At 37.5% G+C, this 24,749-nt stretch overlaps 1 protein-coding gene across 2 annotated transcripts in view; it reads left to right on the top strand.

Annotated features, from left to right (window-relative positions):
* Positions 1-24,749, top strand: part of LOC150082751 (guanine nucleotide-binding protein G(s) subunit alpha-like) — a 200,567-nt gene that overhangs the window by 76,844 nt on the left and 98,974 nt on the right. For both annotated transcript variants that reach the window (XM_090376807.1, XM_090376806.1), the window contains exon 5: positions 10,932-11,029. In XM_090376807.1, coding sequence (XP_090232933.1) covers positions 10,932-11,029 — 98 coding nt within the window. The remainder of the gene's footprint in view (positions 1-10,931; positions 11,030-24,749) is intronic.

Genomic DNA, 24,749 nt, shown 5'->3' with positions numbered 1-24,749 from the left:
CTTTCTAAGATCCAAGTATATAATATAAAAGTTATTCCCTGCATCCAGTTCTTTTGTGACTGCATCATAGTATCCAATCAAGTTGGTCAGCAAGACTTCCCCTTAACAAAACCATGCTGTGTCTGAGCTATAACTGAAGTCTTGTCTAAATGATCCTGCAGTGCTTCTTTAACCAGTGACTCCATTAATTTTCCTGGAACAGAAGTTAAGCTCACAGGTCCATAATTACTTGTGTCAGCCTTTGATCCTCCTTTGTGAATTGGGGTCACATTTGCACATTTCCAGTCTATGGGTACCTCCCCTGAGTCCAAGGAAGCTCTCATAATTATGGCTAAGGGTTTGCTTACTTCCTTTGCTGCCTCCTTTAATATAACTGGATAGATCCCATCCACCCCGGGTGCCTTTCTTGTGTTTATCTTCAACAATTTCTCCTCCACTTTACTCCCAGTTATTTCAAGATTCTGTAGCTTACTGCTAGAGTTGAATACACCTCTGGCATTCCCCTCGCTGAATAACTCCTCATGTGTGAATGTCGATGCAAAATATTCATTTAGTTTGTTAGCTACCTGATCAGGATCATCAACAGTTGACCCATCAATATCAAGTGGACCAATCTGATTCATCCCCTTCCTTCTAGAGTTTACATAAGTAAAGAACTCTTTGCTGTTTTTCTTTGCATCCCTTGCCAAGGATTTCTCATAATCTGCCTTCGCCTGCCTAACCTCCTTTGTAACTTGGTTGCATATCAACTTGTATCTATCATAGGCTTCTGTGTCATATGTTAATTTGTATGTATCCCATGCATTTTTCTTTTCTGCCATATGCCTCATTAGTTCATCTGACATCCATTTTGGCCTAAACCTTGAACAATATTTCTTAGTTGGTATGTAAAGCCTAGTAGCTTGCAAGATAAGTTCTTTGAATGCTTCCCATTTTGAATTTGCTGTTGGTAACATCATCAGTTGGTCCCACTGTATAGAATTTAAATACCGTCTCAGTCCATCGTAGTCGCCTTTCCGGAAGCAATAAACCTTCCCTTTACCCCTAATGGTAGTTACCTCGTTGAGTAAATCCCACTTCAGCACACTGTGATCACTGCCACCTAGTGGTTCATTTATCTGCAGATTCTTAATGCATGAAGAATCACTGCTGATAATCAAATCAAGAGTATTACTCCCTCTAGTTGCCTCCCGAACATGCTGATGTAGAAAACAATCATCCAATAAATCCACAAAAGCCCTGCTAGTGTGTGAGTAACCAGCCCCCAAATCCCAGTCAATATCTGGGAAATTAAAATCTCCCATTATAAGACTCTCTGATTTACTGGCCCACTCTATTTCCCTGTACAGTTCCTTATTATACTCATCAGAGTCATTAGGCCTATAACACACTCCTACTCTCAATTTTGATCTCCCAATGTTTATGTCACACCAAACTGACTCAACACTGAACTGTCCAGCGATGTCGACTGGCTTCACTTCCTTGGTTTTTATGTGTTTCTTAACTAATAGCATAACCCCTCCCCCCTTCCTATCCTGTCTATCCTTTCTGTAGACGTTGTACTCCCCAAATTGCAGTTCTGCATCCCTTATATCTGTGTGACACCACGTCTCTGATATCCCAACAATATCTGCCTTCGATGTTTTGAGCAATACCTCAAATTCATCAAATTTATTTACTAAACTCCTAGCATTGGTGTACACGCAAGTATACCTGCACCTGTTTCTATTCTTAGCTACCCTAACACAACCCATGTGTTTACTTGTACCGCAATGGCTCCCAGCAGTCTCTGAAATACCATGCATCTTGTTTTTCAGGCTTCTGCTCATTCTAATAGAAGCAGTGCAAGAATCTCTTTCACCTCTGCCAGTGGCTACTGTCAATCTATTGGTCTTTGTCTCCCCCCAAGCTAGCAGTTTTCCGACCCACCTAACACTGCCTCGATAGCATCAGCAAATATTCTTGCACCCTTTCTATTTAAGTGTATCCCATCCCTGTAGAAGCAATCTCTCCTGTTAACAAGTACAGTCCAGGCTGAAAAAAATTCTACCCCTTGAGCCTTGCACAATCTTTCCAGGGCCGAATTGATCGACAAGGCTCTCATCATATACTCCCTCCTATCGTGTCTGGGCAGAATTGCAGACACTTTCAAATTCAACCCTAATTCTCGGCTTTTGTTCAACAGTGACCTGTACTTGTTAAGTAAATCTCGCCGGTCTCCTACTCTTAATATTATTAGTGCCAACGTGTACAACTATATCACCTTTTGTGCCCTTAAAAGATGATATTCGCTCTACAACGTCATCAACCTTTGCCCCTGGCAGACGTACCCTGGTCCTGTTCCACCTATCTTTTTTACAAAGCATGTTCCCCGTTTCCCTGACAATAGAGTCACCAACAACTACTAGTTCCTTCGGGACCAGCGCATTCTGCCTTGGGGGTTGTCTCTGTGTCACGCGATGCCCAAGTGCAAGCTCTGGCGTTGATGTGGGCAGCTGAGAGCTTGATGGGCCCCTCAATTTAATTTCTTCGAGGGCATCCACCCTGTCCTTCAAGCTCTCATATAGGCCCTCAAGAACGCCGAGTTGTTGTCTGATATCGATACACTCCTTGCATCGCGCACACACAAAGACATCCCCCTTGGCAGTATCATGTCCCGTACCCGATTGCTCTGCAAACATCAAGCAAACAGTGCATTTTATAAGGCTGTGAGTCAGAGGACAACTGCCCCCCTCAGTTCTGCCCTTGGCAGTATCATGTCCCGTACCCGATTGCTCTGCAAACATCAAGCAAACAGTGCATTTTATAAGGCTGTTAGTCAGAGGACAACTGCCCCCCTCAGTTCTGCTCTGAGCCACAGCACTTCCATTAGCTTGAGCCTTTTGCTTTGCTGCTCTGGTCTGAGTCATGATTTTATTAATTAATTATAATTAATTATGTTATGTTATTAATTATGTTAAATATATAAATAATTAAATTACATTTGTAATCTAAGTCGTTATATGTATTTATTTAAACGTACAATTTAGCTGCTAACGAAGTTCAACTAACGCTATCTAGTACGGTATATAACTATCGTATCACAAAGGCGGGAAAGTTACTAACGGTAGCGGAGTTGAAACACATGGAAACCCTTACCGATACTTTTATGCAATTACAAGGCCGAGTAAAGAATAAATACACCAAATTAATCAGAAAATCACAAAATAATGTTATACTACTAAATTTAAATCAAAAGTTTTAGAAAAACAATAATTTCAAATCAATAAATAAGAAAAATCCACTTAGCGGCTTTGAACACGACCGTCACTAGTAGCCTCGAATATAAGCCATAGGCTTTCTTGCACCATGCAGCCATTACTAATAATCACCAAGTGGAACTGTCATAGTGCTACTGCAAGCAGGAAATGTATAAGCAGACTACAGAAATTGACCAAAAGAGACCAATGGGTGCTCAGAAGAGTAATACTTAAATACTATCACTCCTCATTGAATAAGCAACTGACAGTTCAAGGAAGCCACAGGAACTGTTATTAGTACAAATACAATACATAGAGGGCTGCATAGCATTGGATTTCGTGAAATAGCTGAAGTACACACATCAAACATCGTTAACAGTGGTGACTTGTCTGGTTCAAAGCATATTGTAATTGGTCCCTGAAATGTCAAAGAGCTGTGTGCTATGGAGTGATGAATCACAGTACACAGTTTTATTATTTAATAGCTATTATTATTAGAATATTATTCCCAAAGTGTGTTTTCGCAACTATGAAGTTTGGCTGAGATGCTCTCACCATCTGCAGTTGTTTCTTCTGGTTTGGACTTGAACCACTGATCATCATTCCTAGAGCAATGAATGCCCTGGAGTATACTGGCATTCTTTCTTCCTATACTGTGGCAACAGTATTTGAGAGGGGCCCTTCTCTATTTTGGCATGAAAATGCAATGTCTGTGTAGTAGGACACCACGCAGTGTCTTACTACACAGACTGAAGTGACTTAGTTTGAAATCATTGACAAGCAAAAGTTTCATTGACCTGCCCAGAGCTCCAACCTTAAACCATCAACTTAAGGCCAGACCAACACCCATGCAATCAGTAATTGAATTAACCATTGTGTTGAAAGAGCAATGGGACAAAATTAGTATTAGCATTAGTAGAGGCATATGATGCAAGAAAGAAAGCTTATGCAGCATCAGCCAAAAAAAACAAAACCTCCCATTTCACCCCTCCATTCATTCCAAATTCCCGTCCAGCTCAGCCTTAAATTTATTTAGGCTATCAACTTCCACAACAAAAGATGGAAGTCTGTTCCACCAATCAACTACCCACTGGCTAAAGACAAATTTCTGCACATATATTCTACAACTGTCTTTTCTCAGTTTGAATCTATGCACCCTCAGGTTCGTAATCTGAGCAAGAGGAAGTATCCTGTTAGCATTAAGCCTGCTCAAACCATTCAAGGCCTTATACATCTCAATCAGATCACCTCACAGGTACCTAGTCTCCAGATGCTGCAACTTGCAAAACTTAAGCCTTTCTTTGTAAGCGCACCTTTTTGTTCCTCTAACCAATCTTATTGTCCTTCTCTGTACTCATTCTAGAACTCTACATCCTTCCTAAAATGAGGCTTCCAAACCTGTACATAGTACTCAAGGTGTGGCCTGACCAAGTGCAGTACCACACTGTTGGTATTTCTCTTGGGTTATTGCTACCCATATGCAGTACTTTGCATTTGTCAATGTTAAACTTAAGTTGCCGCTTCTAAGCCCATTTCGTAACTTATCTAGATCCATTTGGAGTAGCATACTGTCTTTACTGTCATTAACAACCCTGCCAACCTTTGTATCATGTGCAAACTTGGACATTTATCCTAATTTACATTCATCAATATCATTGATGAATACACCCAACAACAATGGGCCCAGCACCGAACCTTGGGAAACTCCACTAATAACATTTGTCCATGAAGAGCAGTGTCCACTGATTACCACTCTCTGTCGTCTCCCACTCAACCATCCCTTTATCCATTGTAGCAACTTACCCTTAATGCCATACCTCTCCAATTTGTATAGCAGTCTTCCATGTGCAACAGTATCAAAAGCTTTCCTGAAATCCAAGTATATGATATCAAAATTATTTTTGACATTCAGTTCCTTTGTGACCACATCATTGTATCCAATCAAATTGGTCAGACAAGAGCTCCCTTTAACAAACCCATGCTGTGTCTTAACTATTACTGCAGTCTTGTCTAGATGATCCTGCAATACTTCTTTAACCAGTGACTCCATTATTTTCCCCAGAACACAAGTTAAACTAACAGGTCTATAGTTACTTGTGTCACCTTTTGAATCCCCTTTGTGAATTGGTGATACATTTGCACGACTCCAGTCCATGAGGACCACCCCTGAGTCCAAGGAAGCTCTCATAATTATGGCTAAGGGTTTGCTTACTTCCTTTAATGTAACTGGATAGATCCAGTCCACCCCTGGCACCTTCCTTATTAGCATTAGCAGCAAGCTTATGCAGCATCAGCCAAAAAAAAAAAAAAAAAAAAAACCCACTTCCACTTCACCCCTCTCTTCGTTCAAAATACCTGTCCAGCTGAGCCTTAAACTTATTTAGGCTATCAACCTCCACAACAAGGGATGGAAGTCTGTTCCACCAACCAACCACCCGCTGGCTAAAGGCAAATTTCCACACGTCTATCCTACATCTGTCTTTCCTCAATTTGAATTTATGCCCTCTCAGGTGATTTTTCTGAGCTAGAGGAAGAATCTCATCAGCATTGAGCATGCTTAAACCATTCAAGGCTTTATACACCTCTATCAGATCACCTCGCTGGTGCCTAGTCTCCAGACACTGTAATTTGCAAAACTTAAGCCTTTCTTCGTAAGAGCACCCCTTTGTTCCATTCACTAATCTTGTTGCCCTTCTCTGTACTCGTTCCAGCAGCTCTACATCCTTCTTGAAATGAGGCCTCCAGACCTGTATACAGTACTCTAGGTGTGGCCTGACTATTGCCTTATACAAGGGAATAATCACCTCCTTATCCCTGCTGGAAAAATTCCTGTATATCATTGACAATACTCCATGAGCTACTCTTGCAGCCTGTCTGCAGTGCTCAGAGAACTTCATATCTGCCTGCACAACCACCCCCAAGTCCCTTTCATTCTCTACCAGTCAGTGTAGTACCACAGAGTTGATATGTTGCTCTGGGGTTGCTGTTTCCCATGTGTAGTACTTTACATTTGTCAATGTTAAACTTCATTTGCCACCTCTCAGCCCATCTGCTCAACCTTTCCAGATCCTGTTGCAGCAGCATAGTGTCAGTAGTGTCCTTGACAACCCTACCAACCTTTGTATTGTCTGCACACTTGGACATTAAGCTTGATATACCATCATCAATATCATTTATAAATACAGAAAACAATAATGGACCCAACACTGAGCCCTGAGGGACTCCACTAATAACATTAGTCCACGATGAGCAGTGTCCATTGATTACCACTCTCTGTCTTCTCCCCCTCAACCACCCCTTTATCCATAGCAGCAATTTGCCTCCAATGTCACACTGCTCCAATTTGTGTAGCAGTCTTCCATGTGCAACAGTATCAAAAGCCTTTCTAAGATCCAAGTATATAATATCAAAGCTATTCCCTGCATCCAGTTCTTTTGTGACTGCATCATAGTATCCAATCAAATTGGTCAGGCAAGACTTCCCCTTAACAAAACCATGTTGTGTCCGAGCTATAACTGAAGTCTTGTCTAAATGATCCTGCAGTGCTTCTTTAACCATTGCCTCCATTAATTTTCCTGGAACAGAAGTTAAGCTCACAGGTCTATAATTACTTGTGTCAGCCTTTGATCCTCCTTTGTGAATTGGGGTCACATTTGCACATTTCCAGTCTATGGGTACCTCCCCTGAGTCCAAGGAAGCTCTCATAATTATGGCTAAGGGTTTGCTTACTTCCTTTGCTGCCTCCTTTAATATAACTGGATAGATCCCATCCACCCCGGGTGCCTTTCTTGTGTTTATCTTCAACAATTTCTCCTCCACTTTACTCCCAGTTATTTCAAGATTCTGTAGCTTACTGCTAGAGTTGAATACACCTCTGGCATTCCCCTCGCTGAATAACTCCTCATGTGTGAATGTCGATGCAAAATATTCATTTAGTTTGTTAGCTACCTGAACAGGATCATCAACAGTTGACCCATCAATATCAAGTGCACCAATCTGATTCATCCCCTTCCTTCTAGAGTTTACATAAGTAAAGAATTCTTTGCTGTTTTTCTTTGCATCCCTTGCCAAGGATTTCTCGTAATCTGCCTTCGCCTGCCTAACTTCCTTTGTAACTTGGTTGCATATCAACTTGTATCTATCATAGGCTTCTGTGTCATGTGTTAATTTGTAAGTACTGTATCCCATGCATTTTTCTTCTCTGCCATATGCCTCATTAGTTCATCTGACATCCATTTTGGCCTAAACCTTGAACAATATTTCTTAGTTGGTATATAAAGCCTAGTAGCTTCCAAGATAAGTTCTTTGAATGCTTCCCATTTTGAATTTGCTGTTGGTAACATCATCAGTTGGTCCCACTGTATAGAATTTAAATACTGTCTCAGTCCATCGTAGTCGCCTTTACGGAAGCAACAACCCTTCCCTTTACCCCTAATGGTAGTTACCTCTTTGAGTAAATCCCACTTCAGCACACTGTGATCACTGCCACCTAGTGGTTCATTTATTTGCAGATTCTTAATGCATGAAGAATCACTGCTGATAATCAAATCAAGAGTATTACTCCCTCTAGTTGCCTCCCGAACATGCTGATGTAGAAAACAATCATCCAATAAATCCACAAAAGCCCTGCTAGTGTGTGAGTGACCAGCCCCCAAATTCCAGTCAATATCTGGGAAATTAAAATCTCCCATTATAAGACTCTCTGATTTACTGGCCCACTCTATTTCCCTGTACAGTTTCTTATTATACTCATCAGAGTCATTAGGCCTATAGCACACTCCTACTCTCAATTTTGATCTCCCAATGCTTATGTCACACCAAACTGACTCAACACTGCACTGTCCAGCGACAGTGCAGTGTTGAGTCAGTTTAACTTCAACAATTTCTCCTCCACTTTGCTCTCAGCTATTACAAAATCACTTAGCTCCCTGTTAGAGTTTGATAAACTTCTGGCATTCCCCTCATTGAATAACTCCTCATGTGTGAATGTAAATGCAAAATACTCATTCAGTTTATCAGTTACCTGAGCATGATCATCAATAGTCAACCCATCTATGTTAAGTGGTCCAATATGATTCATCCCTTTCCTTTTAGAATTTACAAAGTAAAAAACTCTCTGCTGTTTTTCTTTGCAACCTTTGCCAAAGATTTCTCATAATCTGCCTATGGCTGCCAAACTTCCTTTGTGACTTGATTACAGACAAGCTTATATCTGCCATAGGCTTCTGTGTCACCTGATAATTTATATGCATCCCATACATTTTTCTTCTCTGCCACGAGCCTCATTAATTCATCTGACATCATTTAGGCCTGAACCTTGAACAGTATTTCTTAGTTGGAATGAAAAGACTAGTAGCCTCCAAGATTAAGTCCCTGAAGGCTTCCCATTTAGATTTCAATGTTGGTAACATCATTAGTTGATCCCACTGTACAAAATTTAAAAACTGTCTGTGACCCCTGTAGTCACCTTTACGAAAGCAAAAGACGTTCTCTTTAGCCTTGAGGGTAGTGACATCTTAAAATCGTCCATTATAAGACATTCTGATTTATTTGCCCACTCTATTTCTCTGCGCAATTGCTCATTATACTCATCAGATTCATTAGGCCTACAGTGCACACCTACTCTCATTTCCTTTCCCAGTGCTTATGTCACACCAAACAGACTCAACATTGCATTGTCCACCAACATTAACTGGATCCATTTCCTTAGATTTTGTGTTTCTTAACCAACAGCATAACCCCTCCTCCCTTTTGTCCTGGCTATCCTTTCTATACACGTTGTATTCACTAAATTCCAATTCTGCACTGCTCATATCTGTGTCACACCATGTCTCTGATATCCCAACAATATCTGCCTTCAATGTCTTGACTAGCACTTCAAGCTCAAGAAATTTATTTATTAACTATACTCCTAGCATTGGTGTTCACGCAAGTATACATGCACCTGTTTCTACTCTTAGTCACCCTAACACGGCCCATGTATTTATTTGTTGCATTATGACTTCCAACAGTCCTGGAAATCTCCATTGCCATGCTTTCCATGATCATTCTACTAGAAGCAGTGCAAGAATCACTTTTGCCTCTGCCTGCGGCCACTGTTAACCTTTTAGTCTGTGTATTCTCCCAAGCTGGCAGTTTTCCGACCCACCTAATGCTGCCTCAATAGCATCAGCAAATATTCTTGCACTCTTTCTATTTAAGTGTACCCCATCCCTGTAGAAGCACTCTCCTGTCAACAAGCACAGACCAGGCTGAAAAAAATTGTACCACTTGAGCCTTGCACAATCTCTCCATGGCCAAATTGATCAACAAGGCCTCGTCATATACTCCCTTCATTAGGCCTATAATGCACATCTACTCTCATTTTCCTTTCCCAGTGCTTATGTCACAACAAACTCAACATTGCATTGTCCACCAACATCAACTGGATCCATTTCCTTAGATTTTGTGTTTCTTTGTCTGGGCAGAATTGCATACACTTTCACATTCAGCCCTAACTCACGACTTTTTTTTAACGCTGACCTGTACTTGTTGAATAAATCTGTAGATCTCTTACTCTTAATGTATATATCAGTTTTCTATTATCTAAAATTGGTTTAGTCTGCGGACAGGGTTGTGGTGTGTAATTAAGGCCAAAGATGGGATGACACATTTTTAGATATTGTATCAATAAATGGTTTTTACAAATGTGCAGGTATCCAGTTACTTTTGGAAATATAATGTATTTGAATGTATATATTTTTATACTTGTAAGTAAAGTACTTTAAATAAAGTAAATTAATGAAGGAGAGTTTTTTAATTCAGTGAAAATTTTTAATTTTCACTGAACTTGTTTTAATTTTTTAATTGTTTTTAATTAATTTTATTACTGTAATTTGCATTAATTTTATTTTCATTTATTTTCTGGAGAGTGTTATTTGGCCAGAATCTTTTTGATAGTGTTCTATATATCATATTGAGGTAAATTTCTCTTATTCTTCTACAAATATTGAAATACAACGTAGAACGTATTGAGCATCGTAGCTCTGTCTTATACTAATATATCTTTATACATATATAAAGATATGTATGTATATATGCATATATTGAGGTGATAATTTAGTCTAAAATAAGCCTAAAAAGAAATAAACCCCCATAGTCCTATATTATTATAAGCCTAAAAATTTAATACAAGTCTGTTCATTAACAGTAAGAAATTAGATTAAATTATTAGAGATTATGCTTCAGTTTCATTTCTGATATTCATCAGAATAATAAGTTTCATACTTTAGGGAACTAAAGATTTTGGAAAACATCAGTTTTTTTTTTTTTTTTTTTTTTTATATCCATTTAAAAGTTTAAGATAAATCCAGTTACTGTTTCATAATATAGTACATGTCACAAAAGCTATGACCTTTTAACATTACAATTATTGATCACTATAAGTCCACGTGAATTTAAAATTTTCCCCCCACCTTTTTAAAGGTATTATGAAGTTTTGTAAAGGGTTTGCTGAACCTAAAAATAATGTGTTAGTATTATTTCCAACTATCAATGAAAACCAGAATATATTACAGGATTCAGAATTAATAATCATATTAGTTTCTTAACATATGAAGTGTGCTTTCTTGATATCTATTAGCTTATTTTGTAACTCCGAAAAAAAAAAAAAAAAATTTATATGGTGTATCTTATGTAATCTGTGTACTATAGGAGTTCTACGAACATACAGAAATTCTTTGGAATGATAGAGGTGTTCAGTCTGCATTTGAGAGATCAAATGAATATCAACTTATCGACTGTGCAAAATAGTGAGTATTATTATATTATGTGTGATGAAATTAGAAAGGGAGATGGGTTGGGATATTTTTTATAAGAACCGTTATGATACTTTAAATCAAATATTTGCAATTCATCATCAAAAGTTAATCATTAGTAGTTAAATTTTATTAATAAGAACATGCTTTGAGTCTTAGCAGTTGTGCTATAAACAGTTTTTTTTTTTTTTTTTAATGAGCTGTCTGTAATTTTAGCATTTAGTATCAATTGTGGTAAATGATACAAGGAAGCAAGCTTTATACAGCAACAGCCAAAAATAAAATAAAATAAATAACCACCTACCTCATCTGCCCATCCTTTCTAATAATTTGTCTAATTCTTCTTTAAATTTATTTAAACTACCTACTTCCACAACACCAGATGGAAATTTGTTCAAACTATCAATCACTTTCTGGCTGAAAACAAATTTTTTTACATTATGGCATGGTTATGGCAGTGAACAAAACATTGTTTTGCTCACTGCCAAAATCATGTCGTGTGTGGTGTGAAAACAGTAAAGTTGTCAGCATTTAAATGCCTTAAACATTTCAGTCAGGTCTTCTCCTTGTGTTGAAAAATGCAGAACTGAAGTCTTCTGTGGTAAGAATATACTTTTTCACCCTGACTAATCGCTTTTCTCTGCACCTGTTCAACAGTGGGATAAGCACTTCCTTGTCTCTGCTGGCAAAATTCCTATGTAAGACTGTACACTTATTCCCAAGTCTCCTTTGTTCTCCACCAATTTGAGTGCAGTACAACCCAATTGGTACGTTACTCTGAGAATTCTGCAGCCCACCTTGCATTTATCAGTTAAACCTCAATTGCCACATATTAGCCCATCTGTCCAATTTTTCCTAGCTCTTGTTGGAGTAGTATGCTTTGATTTCTATCATTACCACCCTGCTAACCTTTGCATAATTTGCAAACTTCTTTTTTTTTTTTTAATTTTAATTTTTTTAATAACTAACAGAAAAATAGATAAGCTTCAAACAGGGCTTCCCAACCTCTTTCATATGTTATCCACTGCCAAAACCATGTTATTTAAAGAATCTGCATGTAGTCTTGCTGTGTGTATTTCATCATTTTCACCCACACCAATTTTAACCTCACCCACCCCTCAATGCATCATGAATAGTCAAACTAATAGAACAAACTTATCTGTGAAAAGATCTAAGCCTTCCAAAAACTTCTTAATTCACTTGACAAATGCACATGGCCTTGGTTCCAATTTTAATATCCATTTGATCTACAATCTGCCAAGGCTTACTTACATATTTTTTCTGACAACATCATCATCTCAATTATTGATTAAATTGCTACCTTTAATTTCATTTGTCCTAATTATTTACTCCATGATTCCCTTTGCTCTAAATGTAGTACTTGTGCATATGTCCACTCTGAGATTCCTTGTCAGAGACAGTCTTAATCTGGAATCTGTTTACCTCATTCTGTTAAATTCATCTATTGCCTCTATCATTCTCCCAACTGTATAAAGCACGGTCCTTTCTGGTTTTCTTTCTTTGAAACTTGACTTTCTCAAAACTAATTTTCTTTGACAGTTTTGATGTTCATTCATATCTCCAGCTGACTTCAATATTTTGGTTGCATGGCCATAGCTGGTGGAGATGCTGAGGCTTTGGCTATTATTAATGGTCTCTTACACAACTTCTTGTTCTTCCTACTAGAATACCAGATGATCCTAATGTACATCCAATGCTCATGCTGATTTCCTCACCAACAATCCTTCAAAGTGTACAGTAAATGTTAATAGACCTCTAGATACCTCAGTTCAAAATTTGGTGATGCCTCTTCTTCAATGGAGGTTCTCTCCTACAGTCATTCTGGGCCTTATTTTTTTGGCATTACAGTAATATAAAATGGAATGATCTGCATAATTTTTATTCCTCGTTTCCTTGGTTGGACTTCTGTATCCTTTATCTAAACCTTGGTTTTTCAAATGCAAGTCTGTTCAATATAAGAACATAGTATACTGCAGATGGCTTGTATTCAAAATCTTAAGCTTTGTTTTCTGCTTATATTAAGCATGCAACATTTAAAAAAAAAAAAAAAAAGAAAGAAAGTTATTAATCAATCCAAACTTGATTAGGCAAACCCAGGGTCCTGAGCTGGATATCATCATTCTTCTCTTTCTTGGTGATTCTTTTCTACTTCTCTCTCTCTCTCTCACAGGGTAACTCGGGAATTTTTTTTTTTTGGCTGGTGCAGCATAAGCCTCAGGCTTCCTTGTACCATGTGGCTAATAATAATAATAATGAACAGGAGTAGGAAACTTGTGCCTTGTCCAATCTAGCCTTTTGGTCTCTAACCAAGTTATTGGCTGAAAATTCTGTCCCTCCATACTTCCACCTCCATTACATCCTGGTGGTTCTATTATATCCTCATCTAAAGGAAAAGCTGACTTTACAAAACCCTGCTTTAACTCTTGCATCAAAGACTTCAGAAAATCACCTCATACCATACAAAATCACCATACCAGTTGCATTGTATTCAATTCCTTCTATATTCTTCTGACAGAATGATAGAACAATCTTTATGCCAAGAAATCTCCAAATCCTGATGGAATTTCTCTGTTTGTTTTCAAAACCTGTGCTCTAGGCCCTACTTCTGTTTTATGCCACCTTTTTATATTCTTATTCCACTGGTCTTTCCTTCTGAATGGACATTTGTTCACATCCCACAAATTTTGAAAAAGGGGCAACAAATTGTCCCCTCCCAGTTGTTAGGCCACTGCACTTACCTCTACTCTTTCTAAAGTAATTCACTAACCCTTTCATTACCTTTAAACTTTCCATTCAATCAGTAATCTTCAGTACAGATTCCATCAATGTTTATCCATTGTTGATATCTTGGCTTATGACTTATCTTTTGAGACATACAGTGAAAAAATTTGGTGAAAGCCAAGCAGTTTCCCTTCACTTTTCTAAGGCTTTTTATCATGTTTTTCATAGATGTCTTCTATATAAGCTTCATGTTTGCCTTCTGGTTTTGCAGTTGAATAGCTAACTGCACTAAGAAAGCTATGAGGGTGGTTCAATAAAGAATCGCCCTCACCTACTTCCACATATCGCAGAGTTATGATATTTTGCGTGTAGCATCATACATATCTCTGTACTAAAGGTGTAAAAATTTCAGCCCTGTGTCTTAATTTGTTTTTCTCTTACAGAGCTGAACGTGTGACGAAGTAGCATCATGGACAAAGTTGAAGCCAGAGAGAGGGGGGGTGCCTCCGTAGCCAGGTGGACAGGAGCAGCAGTGCATAGCACACGCTTCTTGATTAGACTGGGGTTCGAGTCCGTGACCATCAAATACGGAGGATGCGGAAAGGTCAGGAAATGACCACTGCATATCCCCGGAGCAATATGGCCTTAGTTGCTAATGCTCCTAAAAACCAAAATAACAAACATGAAGCCAGAGCTGTAATCTGGTATCTGTTCTTGAATGAGAAATCTCCTAAAGAAATCCATGAGGAGATGACTGCTGTATATAAGGATGAAGCCCCATCCTATGGCATTGTGAAGCACTGGCAAAGACAGTTTAGGTGTGGTCGGATATCGGTAGAATCTGAGCCCATTCCATGTCGTCCCCATTCAGCCATTGATGACAGCACGATCAGAAAAGTGGAGTCGTTAATCATGGACGATCGCCAGATATCTGAGTGAATTGTACCAGGAGGTGAAGATTAGTGTGGGCTCTGTTGAAACAGTCCTTCATGACCAACTCCATTTACAGAAATTGAGGGCAAGATGGATTACCCGATTATTGACTGGTTTCCAGAAGTCTTCCTCATTTTTTTGTCACCCCTGCTTCTTCTTCCTCATCAAAATGAGGAAGACTTTTTTTCTCTTGCCATAATCACTCAGGATGAAAGTTGGATACGCCATTTTGACCCTGAAAGTAAAAAGCAGTCCATGGAATGGCGACATCATGGTTCCCCCACCCCCAAGAAGGCAAGGGTCCAAGCTTCAGCAGGAAAGGTCTTGCTGACAGTATTTTGGGATGAGAAAGACATAATAATGACTGATTACCTGCCAAAAGGTAGAACAATTACAGGTGCCTATTATGCCAACTTACTCACAAAATTACGGGAGAAAATCAAAACATGTAGGCATGGCATGCTGTCCAAAGGTGTGAGAATGCTTCAAGACAATGCCCAAGTTCACACTTCTGAAATTGCAACAACAGAAGCGGCCACTTGTGGATGTGAATTACTGCCCCATCCAGCCTACTCACCCGATCTTGCACCATCGGACTTCTTCTTGTTTCCTTCCCTCCCATCATTTCTTTGGGGGACCCAATTCCCTGATGACGAGACACTCATTTCCGCAACAGAGTCTTGGTTTAAAGACCAACCTCACCACTTCAAAAAAAAAGGTATCCATAGTCTCATCCATCAATGGGAAAAATGTGTAAATTTGCAAGGTGGCTATGTAGACAAGGACTAAAAACTGTGCCAAGATTCAACAGGCTAGCACCTCTGCAGCTAGATCAGGGTGATTCTTTATTGAACCACCATCTTAGACAGCTCTCTATTTTAGTTTCTTTTCCTTTTGTATATATTAATACCCTTCTACCAATAGGAAATCTTGTCCTTAGTTTTGCTGATGATTGCATGCTGCATTCCACCATCCAGTTTGAGAAACCGTGCTCTGCACAAACAGTTTCAACTTCTCAAATATCCATTAAGCAGTTCCTTAGATGCTGATCTCAGGGGCGTATTCAGGGGTGAGCAGAAGGGGCATATGCCCCCCTTAACCAAAAATTTTAAATTAAAGAAAAAGAATGCAGGAGACATTCTAAAAAAAAAAACTAAAAAGCTTGGTCACCTCGTTCCCCCCTTACGATATTACCTGGACCATGCTCCCCCTCCTTACGATGCTACATGGATACGCCACTGGCTGATCTGCAGGTGATTCTGTAATAGGACAAAAAAAACTTTAACTTCAGTCCTTCTGAAACTCAGCTCCTCCCATACTCTTCAGTAACACTCAGATTTCTAGATATGAACATGATCAGATATTTTTATTGGAGATAATCCTGATTTGTAACTTTTCTTGGTATAAGCATATTTCAAATATTGCTTATTTTGTATTGAAAAAGCTTCTCCCTCTCTCTCACTCAGTTTTACTTTTCTGTTCAACACCTGACTATATATCTCAGATCCTGAAATTAGATCTACCTCAGATCTTAACATTGTTTTAAAAAGATGAAGGTATTAAAGAATAACTGATAGATTTTTACCAGGACCTTGATGAAAATTCTTTATCGGTATCAACACAAATTGAAATAAAAATTTTCTCAAATAATTTAGATATTAAATTAATAATTTCGTATTCAACTAATAATACTGCAGTAAATTTTGGCACATTTCATTCTGTATTTAACCATCAAATGTTAATACAAATATAGTTAGACACATTATCCATATGTCAAAATTTACAACTAAATTATTGAAGTAAGATGTTGAAGTGCTGTAAAAGCTTTTAACAAGTTTCATCATCTGCACAAATGTATAAAATTTGTAAAGTGCTTTTGATTTTGTTGATGAAGAATATTCTTCTATATTAACATATGTACCTACACATTTTTTGTGTAGGTACATACACATTAGTTGTCACTTTTTAGTGCTATGAATTGGACTACAATTACAGCATATTTTGTTCAGCAAGGTAAAGAAGAAAATCATCCTCCTATTTGGAATTTTGTTAAAGATCAAGGAAGTGAAATACTGAATGATAATGAAATAAGTTATCCCGAATGTCATTTTTATTTCTTTACATAATTATATGAATTTAGTAGTTAAATCTGTGAAATCATGGGGGGGGAGGAAGTATAAGCTCAACCAAATTGGTCAAGCATTAATGGAAAATTTACTAAAAATGCCTGGGAAAAAAAAAAGAAAAAAAAAAGTTCTTTGATTTTACGGTAAACTGAAATTTATCTAAGCTTGAAAGTAATAAGAGAAGTGGATTTATCAATTACTTATTTGAAAAAATAGTTCATTTGAAAAATTCAAAATTTAAGAGTTTTGCACATTTTAATTGAATGATTGGTAATTGAGTGATTTGTCATAGTTGAGTTATTTCCATAATCAATTGAGTCATTTGAATGATACAAGTACAGTGGATTCCATTTATTTGGGCCACCGGTTAATCGGGGCAGCCGTTTATTTGGGACAGAACCCAATCAAGAAAATAGCCAGGGTTTACTTCGCTTAATTGGGACAAGATGCCGTTTAATCGGGGCAGGAGACCGCGGCACTCGAGATTACCCTACGATTGTCTCCAACCATACCATGTGGTTCGGTCGGATTTCTGGAGGTCACAACCATAAAACAATAAAAACAATTAGCAGTCCCCTGTTTATTGGGCTTTTCTGTCAGTGCTTCAATCATATAAAAAAATAATTTTCAGAATCTGCTCTTCATTCCTATTTTTTAAGCTTCGTAATTTGTTACACCATTGTCACTTGCGCGTATCGTGTTACTTGCAATTTGTGTGTGCCGTGTTCTTTGTTATTGATTGTTTATCTTTTTTACTGTTTTAAATTTTATCCCCCACCCACAAATGTCAGTGAACAGAAATGTCAACTAGTTAGTATGTACATATTACAGTACGTATTAATTAAGCTATGCACGTAAGTGTAAATTTATTTTTATTTTCTAACCTGTGGAAAATATTCTTCCTATTTTCACGTATCATTTAATTTTTAATTGGTAACGTAACATACTGTAAAGTTGTACTTAATACAGTGTATCTTTACTTTTATAGCCTGTGGATAATATTCCTGCTATTTCCGCTAATTAGAATTGCTGTTTAATAGAATTAAACTTCAATTCATGATCACAATCACCGGCGCTTACTACACATTGTATAGTGATCAGTATTTTACTATGGTGAGTCCATCGCAACGTGATTTGATCTTACAGAAAATCAGTCTTAAAGCTGTATTTTTAACTATTTACGTGAAACTCCACATAATTGGGGCAGCCTCTTAATCGGGCCAAAATGCACTAGTCCCAAATAACCAGAATCGACTGTATTATTGAAATAATTGAATGATTTGCTATAATTGAAATAATTCAGTGATTTGCTATAATCGAAATAAACATGACCTTTCTCTTATGCTGCCTATCACCAAAATAAATACCCTGTATTGGGGTCAGGAAAAATATATATGATATTCTAGCAGCCATTAACCAAATTAGTAATAAAGACTATGAAAATTGTCAATAACAACAAATTTTAAGTAGATAAATAAAATCCATCCTTATGTAAAGTGAAGAAAGAAAGTCGGAAGAAAAAGGAAACTCCAAAATGTCATCAAGACAGATCTCCTCTCAGACAATTATTTCACAAATGAATTACACAATATGACTGGGAGAAATTTTCCGAAGTGAAAAACTCTGGAAAACCAGTGAAACAGTATGACTCCTTTACTTTATATAAGGACAGACTTTATTTATCTCCTTAAAAGTTGATGTTATTGACATTAAGCTTTCATATTCTTTATTTACTGTTTTGTTGGTGACTGCAAGAATATCATATACATGATCAGCAATGATGAACTGTATAATAAATATATGATTTTAAGAGTTAAAAGAAAGACAAAATTTAATCAGCCTTAATTTGCCTGTTGATAAAATGTGAGTTTATTTTTTTTAAAAAGGCAGACTGCCACAATATATTAAAAATTGTAGAGCATGTCTTATCAGTCCCTATTAGCAATTTCACTGCAGAAAGGACATTTCCAGTTATGAAAAATATGTGCTTAATGAAATATACTGAATGTAGAGTCCATACTGCTTAAATGTATTGCTTACCTAGTCTGTATTAATTTTGAGTGCATTCTAACAAAATAGAATGCAGTCAAAATTAATATGGACGTAACAAAGTTAGAATATAGCCAAAATCAAATATGAGCTGCAAATGCCAACAAAAAATATTCATTTAAATTTAAAATTTTTGAATTCTGTTATAATATTTATGTAATATAATAAAATTGTAGTAATATTGGTTATTTTGTGTTTTTTTTTTTTGCCCCTCCTTTTTTTACTTTTGAAAGGTGTAAACTCATGATTCCTGCCTTTCCCCCCCCCCAGTGTTGCCCAAACCCCACTTAAGCTCCTAGACTCTATCTCAAGGAAGAAAGCCTGGTTAATTAATGACTTTTCTGTCACAAACTCTCTCCACTCCATTATCACACAGATGTTCAGTTTCTGGTGCATGTCTTTTTTCTAGATGTTTCCATGGGCTCTGTTTGGAATTGGCATTTGTAATTCCACCTTTTTCTAGTTGACATCAATTTATTGTTCAAATCCAAACTCACAGAATAAATTTTTATTTATTATTTATTTTTTCATTTGCCACTTCTACTTATATTTTTTAGAACATTTAGAACAACCTTCACATTATTTCCCAAAAATTACACCTACAGAAATTCAAGTTTAGTGTCAACAAGTATCCTCTCAACCATCACCATGCATGATACTAAAGTACTGTAGGTCTAATACCCTTTATGGTTTATTTTAGTGTTTACCGCTACCATTATACATTTTTACCACTCATGAGTTTAAAAGAGCCTTTATACAGTAAAAGTGTTTCTCAGCAATTGCAAACTTACCATCACAGTTTTACTTATTTGCAGTTTCATTTTTACTTCATTTTTCCAATTGTGATTTTTCTTATTCATAATTCCCTTTTTACTTTCTTGTGTTTGCTTTTTCACAAGGAATATAGTGAGTTGACATTCGGTAAATTATTTGATGAGGTGAAGTAAAAAAAAAAAAAAAAAAATATTAAATACTTCAAATATCAGTACAACTCTATTATTATCCTATGTTTTCACTGAATATTGTAATTACTTTTTTTCGATACAGTGTATTTTCAGTAATATTATAAGAAAAAAAAAAAAATTATCTATTGTATATACAGGTAGATATTGAATTATTTTTAATACAGGAATCCCTTGCCAACTGTAGGGGGAGATATAAATATGCCAATGAAATATATGAAAAAGCACAGTGAAATTTATTTTTGATTTATGCAACATAAAAATTATGGATCTATCAAGTACTTCTACCTTTCATTCAAATTTTATAAATTTCCTTTGCTTTTTTCACACATTCACTTTCAGTGCTTATTAGACATTCAGAGATAATACAGGTAGTTCTCGACTTTACGAGTTAATTCGTTCCTAGTGCATGCTTGTAAAGCGAGAATTAAATCCATAGACATAATGCTAAAAATAGGGGTTACGTTCTCAACAATGAAATTAGTTAGCTAATTAGTTTGTTTAAACAATAATTGATTTATCAAAAGAAATGAAAACATAGCCTGTAAAATCAAGCAAATTATAATAATAGAGAAATTATTTCTGACTTACAAATGTTAAAGAATGTTTATTCTTCATCATCGACTAAATGCATACTCATTGATCACTCATTATTGGCTCGGCACTTGTTGGTTTGTTGCACAAGGAGTCGTTTTCTTCAGAAATTCTTCAAGAGGTGTTTGTTTTCAAGATAATCTTCTATTTTCTTTATAAATTTCAATAGATGCATAAGCATTTTTTAACAGAACGCACAAATTGCAACCAACATGATTTGCGCAGAGTAACAAGTTGGCCCCGGGTGCCAAGCGAATTCGAGGTCAAGCGATTTTTCTGCGAAAACAGAGTGCTCATCAAAAGCGATTAAAGTTTTTTTCTAATTTCCTACGTTTCTATTAGCAGCTTTATTTCTATATCGTTCTACACTTAAAAGCCACAAGTTAGAACAGAGAAAGGAAACTCACCTTTCTTTATTTATCCATATATTTCTATTTCCACTAACGAACTAACACTTTAACCGCTTGGCCTCCTAGCGGCACTGCTCCTGCCTCCCCGTGGCGGGGCCGGAAATCTTGGCAAGCAAGTCCACTTGCCAAGGGCTAAAAGGAGCAAACATGGCAAACACAGACCATCAGCAGGATATTGAGAACGAAAATCCAAAGAGACAAAAGACTGATCGGATGGAGCAACCTTGCCCATCGTTCTTAATTATCCACTCTCTTACTAGTCAGCCCATTAATAAATTGTCTCCGTTTGTCATACAAAAACATCTGGAGGGTATTGCAGGATCTCCCAAGATGGTGAAGAGACTGCAATCAGGAGACTTACTAGTAGAAACCACCAACCACAGACATTCTGAGAAGCTGTTACAACTGACATGTTTTGCTGGAATTCCAGCTAAAATATCCCCGCACACAACCTTAAATTCATCTAAAGGTGTGATATCCAGTTGGGACTTATTAAACGTTACTGAGGAAGAAATAACCCAAGAGCTGCAGGGACAACACGTAATTGAAGCAAGACGAATAATGATCAAAAAAGATAATGTACTTACACCTACAAGAAACATTATTCTCACCTTCAATACACCCAACTTACCCTCCTCTGTAAAAGCAGGTTATTTACTTTGCCGAATCCGGCCTTACATTCCAAACCCTTTAAGGTGTTACAAATGTCAGAAGTATGGCCACTCACAAACTGTATGCAGAGGAGTTCCTGTCTGCCCTAATTGTGGATCTGCAGATCACATACAAAGTAACTGTACAGCTACAAAAATGACCTGCCCAAATTGCAAAGGTGACCATCCTGCATATTCCAAGACATGCGAAAAGTGGAAAACCGAGAAAAAAATAGTAAAATACAAGGTTGAGAACAAAGTAAGTTACCCAGAAGCGAGAAAATTAGTTGCTCCAACTATAACCAAAAATATGACCTATGCCAATGCTGTGAAAAAATATCAGACCGTCTCCACTCAAACTGATGTAACAGTTCCCACTAACAAATCAATTTCTGATTGGGCTAGAAATGTTCTTTCTAAGCAACAATCCAAGTTCTCTGACCAAGCCAATAATACTCCTCTGACAATACCAGCGGCATCACCTACTCCGGTCATAGATACCATATCTCATAGTTCAAACGCAAATGTAGTAAAAAATTTTCAGGACACAACCATGGACACAGATGGCACATCCATACAGGATGATCCCCCTCTAGAAATCCATGCAGAAGAAGAAATGGACACAGGTTGACCAGTTTTCTCTAAAAAAGATAAAACTAAATTAGAGCGTCATAAGCCAGTAACCTTCAAAAAACAGTCAGATACAGCTCCTTCAATAAAACACAAATAATGCCTTGTATTTTACAATGGAACTGCAGAGGCTTTCGTTGCAACACAGATGATATCCGTGATCTAATTAGCCGATATTCTCCAGTTGCCCTTTGTCTTCAGGAAACTTACCTAACCTCGCAAATTTCTCCTTCAATAAAAAACTATTGTCTTTATCGAAGAGATCGTAACACAGCAAATGCTGCCCATGGTGGTGTAGCAATCCTGATAAACTCAAAGATCCCAACTAAACATATTCCACTTCAAACTGAAATAGAAGCTGTTGCTGTTCATATAACTCTGAATATTTCAATAACAGTTGTTTCAATATACCTACCACCAAACCATACTTATTGTTTAAAAGATCTTGAAGATCTATTCATACAGATACCTCCACCTCTCTGTATATTAGGGGATTTTAATGGGCACCACCCCTTATGGGGGCGATCCTAAACTAGACACACGTGGTCGACTCGTTGAAAGCTTTCTAGAGTCACAAAACCTCACCTTACTCAATACTGGTACGCACACTCACATACAACTCCCAACTGGACACACCTCAGCAATAGATCTCTCAATTTGTTCTCCAATACTCTTTCCAACCATAGAGTGGGACGTTTTAAATGATCCAATGGGCAGTGACCACCTTCCAATCATATGCAATGTTTTAATGTCACAGACTCCATCAAACAAGCTCCGCAGGAAATGGAAATTCGTTCGCGCAAACTGGGCAAAATTTCGATCATCAATCTCTCTTGACGAGGAAAAAATCCAGCTCCAAAATATTGATAATGTAACAGACTACATCACATCACATCTCCTAAAAGTGGCCAAGGACACAATACCATTATCAAACCCCCCTGATCGCAAGCATTATAATTATTGGTGGAATGATGAGTGCACAAAAGCAAAGAAAGCAAAAATCAAAGCCTGGAATTTATTTCGGCGATGTCCAACCACAACCAATCTCATTAATTATAAGAAGCTAAGAGCAAAAGCACGATTTGTACAAAAGCAAGCTAAGAAAGAATCCTGGACCCGTTTTGCATCGACCTTTAACAGAAACACTGATCCGAAAACTATATGGAAAAAAATTAGACAGTTATCTGGTAAGTTTCCTACTATACCATCTCCAATCCTCTCCTGGAAAGGGCAAGATCTATCCAATTCCTTAGATATTGCTAATGCTTTGGGCAATACTTTTGCTGAAATATCAGCGGCATCAGCATATCCTACATCATTCCAACGAATTAAAAACACTAAAGAAAAGCATGCCATAAAATTTCAAACCGCATGTACTCTTCCATATAACAAACCTCTGCAATACTTTGAACTTCTGCATGCCATTAGAACAGCCCACAATGGTGCAGCCGGGCCAGATGGGATTTATTATGTCATGCTTCAACATCTTGATGACAAAGCTTTAAGACTGCTTCTGGTTTTTTACAATCGTATATTTTTAGAAAACGTTTTTCCAAATTCTTGGCACCACTCTACTGTTTTGGCATTCCTAAAACCTGGGAAAGATCCAACTAACCCCTATAGCTATAGACCGATCTCTCTATCAAGCTGTCTGAGCAAAATCCTTGAAAAAATTGTCCACAGAAGACTCGTATGGATCATTGAGTCACAACATCTAATGAGCCATAGCCAATATGGCTTTCGTAAAAATAGGTCATGCTTAGATCTTATGGTCAAAGCTGAATTCGCCATTCGAAATGCCTTTGTTAAACGTGAACATCTTGTAATGGTTTCAATAGATATCGAGAAGGCTTTTGACACTACCTGGCGGCATGGCATACTTAGTGATCTTTACTCTCTTGGTTTGCGAGGCAACCTTCCTATTTTTGTTCAGAACTTCCTACGTACTAGATCGTTTCAAGTTCAGTACCAAGATGCCCTCTCCAAAACGTTTATACAGGAAGAAGGAGTGCCACAGGGATCAGTACTGAGTGCCACTTTGTTTGCTCTTAGAATAGATTCCATCACCAATCAGCTTCCAAATACAGTTGAGACCTACCTTTATGCAGATGATCTTTCTATCTCCTGCCATTCCCAAAATATGAGGTCTATTGAACGGCAGCTCCAGATATCACTTAATAAAATTCAACAGTGGGCCAGCCTCAACGGATATCGACTCTCGCAGCAGAAAACAGTTGCCATCCATTTTTGTAGACAGCGCAAACTTCATCTGGATCCTGAACTTCAAATTTATAATGTCTCCATCCCGGTCACTAATAGCATCAGATTTCTAGGATTAACATTTGATAATAAGTTAAATTTTATAGACCACATTAAAAATGTACGTACTTCCTGTCTAAAAAAGTTAAATATACTCAGAGCTTTATCCTCCCAAACATGGGGCGCAGATCGTACATCTCTGCTTCGGCTGTACCGTGCATTAATCAGATCCCGTCTTGATTATGGAGCTCCCATCTATGATTCAGCCAGATTGAGTGCATTGCGTTGGCTTGATCCAATTCAACACAGTGCCTTGAGACTTTCACTCGGTGCTTTCAGAACATCACCAGCACATAGTC

The sequence above is a fragment of the Mastigoproctus giganteus genome, chromosome 7 (assembly GCF_048544385.1).
Source record: "Mastigoproctus giganteus isolate SK-2022 chromosome 7, ASM4854438v1, whole genome shotgun sequence".
Lineage (NCBI taxonomy): Eukaryota > Metazoa > Arthropoda > Arachnida > Uropygi > Thelyphonidae > Mastigoproctus > Mastigoproctus giganteus.
Note: the sequence above shows the minus strand (reverse complement) of the source record. Positions and strands in the feature narration are given on the sequence as shown.